We start from the raw sequence: 9,164 nt of genomic DNA, 5'->3' as shown, positions 1-9,164 counted from the left end.
AGGGACCACCTGTATAACACCGTGCTAGTGTCAGTGTATCAGGGACAACCTGTATAACACAGTCCTAGTGTCAGTGTATCAGGGACCACCTGTATAACACAGTCCTAGTGTCAGTGTATCAGGGACCACCTGTATACCACAGTCCTAGTGTCAGTGTATCAGGGACAACCTGTATAACACAGTCCTAGTGTCAGCGTATCAGGGACCATCTGTATAACACAGTCCTAGTGTCAGTGTATCAGGGACAACGTATATAACACAGTCCTAGTGTCAGTGTATCAGGGACAACCTGTATAACACAGTCCTAGTGTCAGTGTATCAGGGACAACCTATATAACACAGTCCTAGTGTCAGTGTATCAGGGACAACCTGTATAACACAGTCCTAGTGTCAGCGTATCAGGGACCACCTGTATAACACAGTCCTAGTGTCAGTGTATCAGGGACAACCTATATAACACAGTCCTAGTGTCAGTGTATCAGGGACAACCTGTATAACACAGTCCTAGTGTCAGTGTATCAGGGACAACCTATATAACACAGTCCTAGTGTCAGTGTATCACGGACAACCTATATAACACAGTCCTAGTGTCAGTGTATCAGGGACAACCTGTATAACACAGTCCTAGTGTCACTGTTTGGCATCAGTACACAATTCAAACGATAGATAATCCTCAAGCTGACATGCCATTGTACACCTTATATGGCAAGTATGTTGTTATACACCACGAAACAAGTCGTTCAATACAAGGACACGTTTTCCCACACACATCAAGTAACTAGTATGAGTCAAACAAGTGAAATCAGCCCAGGCTTGCCATACTTTGATAAGGCAAAGGGGTGTTTCTGGCTCTTATTTCTGTAGTGACTGGGATAAATGGGGTGATACAGCACCTGCATATTACACAAACATGTTGACAACCGACGAGAGGTTAGCCAGTGGTTCCAGAACATCAAATTCACAAATCACAACCCATCCCATGGCTCCGTGACCTACAAATCACAACCTACCCCATGGCTCCGTGACCTAGAAATCATGACCTATCCCATGGCTCCGTGACCTACAAATCACAACCTACCCCATGGCTCCGTGACCCACAAATCATGACCTATCCCATGGCTCCGTGACCTACAAATCATGACCTACCCCATGTGACCTACAAATCATGACTTATCCAACAGCTCCGTGACCTACAAATCATGACCTACCCCATAGCTCCGTGACCTACAAATCATGACCTATCCCATTGCTCCGTGACCTACAAATCATGTCCTCCCCCATTGCTCCGTGACCTACAAATCATGACCTACCCCATAGCTCCGTGCCCTACAAATCATGACGTACCCCATGGCTCCGTGACCAAAACATCATGACCTCCCCTATAGCTCCGTGACCTACAAATCATGACCCACCTAACGGCCCCGTGACCTACAAATCATGACCTATCCCATGGCTCCGTGACCTACAAATCACAACCTACCCAATGGCTCCGTGACCTACAAATCATGACCTATCCCATGGCTCCGTGACCTACAAATCATGACCTACCCCATGTGACCTACAAATCATGACATCCAATAGCGCCGTGACCTACAAATCATGACCTACCCCATAGCTCCGTGACCTACAAATCATGACCTACCCCATTGCTTCGTGACCTACAAATCATGTCCTCCCCCATGGCTCCGTGACCTACAAATCATGACCTATCCCATAGCTCCGTGACCTACAAATCATGACCTATCCCATAGCTCTGTGACCTACAAATCATGACCTATCCCATTGCTCCGTGACCTACAAATCATGTCCTACCCCATGGCTCCGTGACCTACAAATCATGACCTACCCCATGGCTCCGTGACCTACAAATCATGACCTACCCCATAGCTCCGTGACCTACAAATCATGACCTACCCCATAGTTCCGTGACCTACAAATCATGACCTACCCAATGGCTCCGTGACCTACAAATCATGACCTACCCCATAGCTCCGTGACCTACAAATCATGACCTATCCCATTGCTCCGTGACCTACAAATCATGACCTACCCCATAGCTCCGTGACCTACAAATCATGACCTACCCCATGGCTCCGTGACCAAAAAATCATGACCTCCCCCATGGCTCCGTGACCTACAAATCATGACCTACCCAATGGCTCCGTGACCTACAAATCATGACCTATCCCATGGCTCCGTGACCTACAAATCATGACCTATCCCATTGCTCCGTGGCCTACAAATCATGACCTACCCCATAGCTCCGTGACCTACAAATCATGACCTACCCCATGGCTCCGTGACCAAAAAATCATGACCTCCCCCATAGCTCCGTGACCTACAAATCATGACCGACCCAATGGCTCCGTGACCTACAAATCATGACCTACCCCATGGCTCCGTGACCTACAAATCATGACCTATCCCATTGCTCCGTGACCTACAAATCATGACCTATCCCATAGCTCCGTGACCTACAAATCATGACCTACCCCATGGCTCCGTGACCAAACAGTCATGACCTCCCCCATAGCTCCGTGACCTACAAATCATGACCTACCCAATGGCTCCGTGACCTACAAATCATGACCTACCCCATGGCTCCGTGACCTACAAATCATGACTTATCCCATTGCTCCATGACCTACAAATCATGACTTATCCCATAGCTCCGTGACCTACAAATCATGACTTATCCCATGGCTCCGTGACCTACAAATCATGACCTCCCCCATTGCTCCGTGACCTACAAATCATGACCTATCCCATAGCTCCGTGATCTACACATCATGACCTATCCCATTGCTCCGTAAACCTACAATCATGGACATGTCAAGAAGTGAACAGTGTGAAAGAGTTCAGTCCTTGGAGTGAACCGTCGTGATGAACGGAGTTCCACGGTTGACGCAAGAGTTACTGCCCCTGAGGCTTTTGGTGGACACATAATCCTTGTAAAACTGTCATGGACGGACCTTATTGATGACCTGTATCTCAGAATATTGAAAATGCAATCTAAACTTGCTTTTAGGAAAGAAATTATTATTATGTGAATACAAATAAATAAGTGACTATCAAAACCCTCTTGATGTACCCGACCATACCCACACACCCGTATCTATCCCCTTATAATGAACTCGATCATACCACACACACCCCTTATCTACACCCTTATAATGTAACCGATCATTCAACTTACGGTGTAGCAATAACCTTTACCATCACATAACCGTATGGCCACTGAGCTGAGATCTTGAACTGTATTACATGAACATAAAAGCATCTTTGTATCAATGACACTGTTCTCCGTACATCCGAGTTCTGCTCTTTGACAAATATAAAAATATACTTCCTCTCCCACCCCACAGAGATCTGTCCACCAATATGTACAGACTCGTTAACTGGCTGTGTACAAGTTCAGTTATATTGTACAATGTACAGACTCGTTAACTGGCTATGTACAAGTTCAGTTATATTGTACAATGTACAGACTCGATAACTGGCTATGTACAAGTTCAGTTATATTACACAATGTACAGGGCCAGAATATGTACACACGTGACAAATTCAAAATGTATTAACTGATCACAACCCTTGAGGGCGAACATCAACAAATGGCATCACATGTTAGTTTTACAAGCAAATGGACATTGCGATCAAACCTTGTGATGGATCATGAAAATCGAGAACACATTGATCATGAAACAAGCGCAATGTTTGTACTGGATTAACATGACGTTGACAAAGTCAACGTGACAGACAGCGCCAATGTCAACGTTACAGTCAAAGCCAGAGTCAACGTGGCAGACGGCACCAATGTCAACGTGACAGTCAAAGCCAGAGTCAACGTGACAGACAGCGCCAATGTCAACGTGACAGTCAAGGCCAGAGTCAACGTGACAGACAGCGCCAATGTCAACGTGACAGTCAAAGCCAGAGTCAACGTGACAGACAGCGCCAATGTCAACGTGACAGTCAAAGCCAGAGTCAACGTGACAGACAGCGCCAAAGTCAACGTGACAGACAAAGCCAGAGTTAACGTGACAGACAGCGCCAAAGTCAACGTGACAGTCAAAGCCAGATTCAACGTGACAGACAGCGCCAATGTCAACGTGACGGAAGAGAACTATTAATCATAATTAACATTACCAATATATTTTGCGTGATAGTTACTTTTGACATAACACGGACATTTCTCAAATATCATACACAATATACATGCCGGCCCAAACGTTACAAAGCACAAGTGTCGGCCACAAAAAAAAGTATTTCATTTTTGTTCCCAAATTCCATCCCACCTCGACTCCTTTGGCCATAGAGATGACATCACAGTTACAGTGGCAGTTGGCAGGAGTACGTAGCTTTGAACAACTACAATGAACATGTGTGTGCGCGTAAAGGCGAGATGTCTCTTATGTAGACTTTACAACTAACTTTGGTTTAAACAATGTCGTTAAGATCTCCTGGACTGCGTGCTTCTAGTATCATGGCGACCTGATGTAATCAACATGCATCTGAGATATACACATCTTGACAGTTACGTGTGTGGCTTCTGTCGAATGTCCCCATCTGTCGAATGTCCCCATCTGTCGAATGTCCCCATCTGTCGAATACATCTGTCAGGTGGCAGGAACTTGTCTACCCGCTACTAGCATGAAACACTAGTTCTCATTGTTAAAGCTGCTTTCGTTATACAGTGAGAGTAAACAAATAATAAACAAAAGTATTAACGACTCAAAATCACAGCATTATGTTCGAAAACCTTTTGATTTGAAAGTAAAGTGTTAATCAGTGTTAAGCAAGTGACCACAGCCATTAATCCATTTGCGTAGACAGAAATGTCACATTCATCATGATGACCTTGATGTAATAGATTACTACTTATAAGTTACTTAATGTATATGTGTCAAATATTCAGTTTATGAAAGGCTTCCAAACGGCTTCAACTATTTAAAGATTGAATATAACACTCTCCAGACTGAGCGTGAATTATGACTTTTCCGTGCATCTACCTTAAATTCATTTTTCCTTCAGGATTAAAACCTATAAACAATCTAAAATATGGTACATATAAATTCGAGATTTCAAATAAGATCAACAACGGTATACAACACTGCGAAAGACAAACCAACATATTGCATTTTAGATAATAACGATATTTGAATATTTTACACAAAATAAATATACATATGAGTAATGAACAAATACACATTACATTCATATTATATACAGATGCAGAGTATCAAAACTATCTCTGATGAAAATCAGTTGAAAATCCACAAATGGAAATATTTTGGCAAGTAAACGATCAAATGCTCACAGATGAATCACAAGGGCCAGTTGGTCCAGACATGACATATGTACGATTCTGAAGTCTTAACAATCTTTACACAATAGAGGCACACAGATTCGCACGTGCGTGATTTCAACTGTCAATCACATCTTCTGCCTTGTCCCACGTGTACATTTCAACTGTCAATCACGTGTCCCATGTAAGCACTCATGTAAGTTGTTGGAGCATTTCACAAGCACTGCTGTGGACGACATTCGCCCCGGTCCTAGAGTATCCAGTGGTCTCCTGTGGTCTCCTGTGATCTCCTATGGTCTCCTATGATCTCCTATGTACAACGTATACTATTGGTGCGTTCACCCCCGTTTCGACAGCAGCCACACACCTTTCACGGAACAGTACATCTCCATGTTCACGTGGTCAACACATGGTTCCTTTAACTTGTGGCAACATTTGTCGTCGAGGGCAGGAAACCATTATCCCACAGAAGTGAAGGTCAGGCGCAACGTCGAGGTCAAGGTCAAGGTCAGGCACAACGTCAAGGCCACTGTATAAGGTAGGATTGCGATCTGAAAATAGACAAGACAACATGCGTCAAACAAGCAAGAAATACATTCACTTCATTCCTTTGATATTTTCGTTCATGCCAGACACCAGAACATACATAACATAACACACCCGAGTGATTCTACCAGACAGTTTGTTGTGTGCGGGATTCACAACGTAAACATTGACCACTGTCCACAGTGTTGTGCATAAATTACAAGTCATATCGCACGTGTTTGGAGCACTTCAGCCTGAGGGACATGTCTAGAATGATGCTACTTCCTGACGCAACTTCCGCCAAAACGGTGAGGTGAGGTGAGGTGAGGTGAGGTGAGGTGAGGTGAGGTGAGGTGAGGTGAGGTGACTTATATCGTGACGTGCTTGCACGTGTGTGTGTGTGTGGCGGCTTGTTCTCGTCCGGACAGATGTCGATTTTTCATAGTGCTAGTCTACTGAGATACAATGTTTGTTTGTTGTTCAACACCGCATTCAGTAATATTCCAGCTATATGACGGCGGTATGTACATAATCGAGTCTGGACGAGACAATCCAGTGGTTGACATCATGAGCATCGATCCATGCAATTGACATGCGATGACATACATCAGCTTAATCAGCGAGCCTGACCACCCGATCCCGTTAGTCGCCTCTTACGACAAGCAAAGTCGCCTTTTACGACCTATTCTATCCCGGATCTTCACATGCTGAGATACCATACCGCAGTTTAACATGAATACCCCACTCAAAAGCAGTATACTGATGCCGAGACGACCAGTCCTTGTTTTAGCCCCATAATGACGAGCGCCAGACAGGGTAACAGCAAGTACCATCTTTTAACGTCTTTGTGGCGCGGCCGGGGATCGAACCCCGGACCTTTCGCTCTACGGGCGGACGCTCTACCATTACACCACGGAGGCGGTCCCAATACGATGTTCTGTACTTATCTTAGAGGTGTAATCCCAAATATAACATGTGTTACATTCGTTTCAAAACATTACAGAAAGAACATAGTCATAATACACGTCTCAGCCAGAACGACTTGATATATCTGGCGAGGACTGATATATATCAGCATATATCAGCTATGGACGACTCGCAACAAGCATCAGCGCTAGTGTGAATAAGTCGACATCTGCGTCCATTCTAAGACATGCTTGTGGTCAGATGTGACGTTAAAGGCACCACGTGATGGAACTCGGGACACCGCGTGATCGAATGTGAGAGTTAAGTGAGGCCACGCCCAATGGTGCTGCTGTAACACCAGTGTACAGTGTGTTGACATACTGAGACTGTGTGTGGATGTGCGTGACTGCCTGGCGCGGACGGGGATGTGAGGGATCTCGAATCCTCCTCTTGAGACTGGCCGACGCAAGGGACGACCTTGCCACCGCCCAACTGTCCACATTAGCCAGGATTCTCTGTATTAAATCAACTGTCCTCACTAGTCAGAGTTATCTGTATACAATCAACTGTCCGCATTAGCCAGGATTCTCTGTATTAAATCAACTGCCCTCACTACTCAGAGTTATCTGTATTCAATCAACTGTCCGCATTAGCCAGGGTTCTCTGTATTAAATCAACTGTCCGCTTTAGCCAGGGTTATCTGTATCAAATCAACTGTCCGCAATAGCCAGGGTTCTCTCTATTCAATCAGCTGTTGGCACTAGCCAGGGTTCTCTGTATCCAATCAACTGTCCGCCCTGGCTAGGGTTCTTTATATTTAATCAACTGTCCGCATTACCCAGGGGTCTCTGTATTAAATCAACTGTCTGCGTTAGCAAGGGTTCGCTGAATTCAATCAACTGTCCGCACTGGCCAGAGCTCTCTCTATTCAATCAGGTGTCCGCACTAGCCAGCGTTCTCTCCATTCAATTATTTACTGATAGATTTCGTCTGATACGCGAAGCCACGAAAACCCAATGATAAGTTTTTTTGTTGCTGTTGCCCTTCATGTAAATAACAAGAGTTGAACTGTCTGCAGAAGTCGCACAAACGCCTGAACAAGTCAGTGGCTGTGTATATTATTGATTTTCATAACTATGTCTTGTATACACACTGACATTGTTCAGGGTTATCAGAGGGACCGCAACGTACTGTACAGAGTAGTCTCCCTTCACGTACCAGGATCTTCTGGTAGTGGTGCAAACCCAAGGCTCGATTTTCTCGTGTGGCTTGGTGTCCTTAATGACCAAGCCACATGGCGGCGACCTGTACATGATCTAGTCTGGACCAGACAAACAAGTGACTGATATTGCGAGCATGTTTATGAATCAAGGCGTTCGCGAAAAGGTGAGTGAGTGAGAACGCATCAGTACCCACACGTCTTCACGTGCAAACTAATATTATCGCCATCTTGACATCAAGGAACTACAGACAGCATGTTTCATTGACCCCGAGCCATGCACTGGAGCACATCACTCAAGCCAGCCTCAATGTGGCGGCGACCAAGTCAGTCAGACTCGGCTAATCCTTCTCTTGTGGGTTAAGGGGCTGTATGTTAAGGTTGACGTCCGCCTGTCAGCAATGAGACAGGATTATGACAGAGGAAGCTAAAAATAACCCCTCGTCGCCATAAATATAGTTGTGTGGTCAACACGTAAGATTGCAAGTGTTGCCACACAGACACATGCGAACCGGCCACACCGCGGGCTGAGTGTTATACGTGCATGTGTGCGTTACATATATATATATGTTTCAAAACTCACACACGTGTATACATACTATTCAAACTTTGATAGGGGTAATCAGATATGTCAATCTAATTCAGTATCAACGACAAATATTATGAAAATCACGGTTACGTCCGTGTGACATGAAGGCTACAGAATTGTACACAGTAATGTTAACGGCTACAGAATTGTACACAGTAATGTTAACGGCTACAGAATTGTACACAGTAATGTTAACGGTTACAGAATTGTACACAGTAATGTTAACGGCTACAGAATTGTACACAGTAATGTTAACGGCTACAGTATTGTACACAGTAATGTTAACGGCTACAGAATTGTACACAGTAATGTTAACGGCTACAAAATTGTACACAGTAATGTTAACGGCTACAGAATTGTACACAGTAATGTTAACGGCTACAGAATTGTACACAGTAATGTTAACGGCTACAGAATTGTACACAGTAATGTTAACGGCTACAGAATTGTACACAGTAATGTTAACGGCTACAGAATTGTACACAGTAATGTTAACGGCTACAAAATTGTACACAGTAATGTTAACGGCTACAGAATTGTACACAGTAATGTTAACGGCTACAGAATTGTACACAGTAATGTTAACGGCTACAGAATTGTACACAGTAATGTTAACGGCT

General features: G+C 44.4%; 2 protein-coding genes across 2 annotated transcripts in view; one reads left to right on the top strand and one right to left on the bottom strand.

Annotated features, from left to right (window-relative positions):
- Window positions 1-2,823: 2,823 nt before the first annotated feature.
- On the top strand, window positions 2,824-4,130 carry LOC139477890 (uncharacterized). Its single transcript, XM_071260322.1, has 2 exons — window positions 2,824-2,839; window positions 3,757-4,130. Exons 1-2 carry the CDS (start codon window positions 2,824-2,826, stop codon window positions 4,128-4,130), a joined length of 390 nt encoding a protein of 129 aa, XP_071116423.1.
- The window catches only part of LOC139477924 (protein FAM43A-like), a 45,242-nt gene continuing 40,101 nt past the window's right edge, over window positions 4,024-9,164 (bottom strand). Inside the window, exon 2 of the mRNA XM_071260374.1 lies at window positions 4,024-5,856. The gene's annotated coding sequence lies outside the window, so the exon portion shown is untranslated. The remainder of the gene's footprint in view (window positions 5,857-9,164) is intronic.

This window comes from Haliotis cracherodii, unplaced genomic scaffold (genome assembly GCF_022045235.1).
Source record: "Haliotis cracherodii isolate W230 unplaced genomic scaffold, xgHalCrac1.p SCAF_37, whole genome shotgun sequence".
NCBI lineage: Eukaryota > Metazoa > Mollusca > Gastropoda > Lepetellida > Haliotidae > Haliotis > Haliotis cracherodii.
Note: the sequence above shows the minus strand (reverse complement) of the source record. Positions and strands in the feature narration are given on the sequence as shown.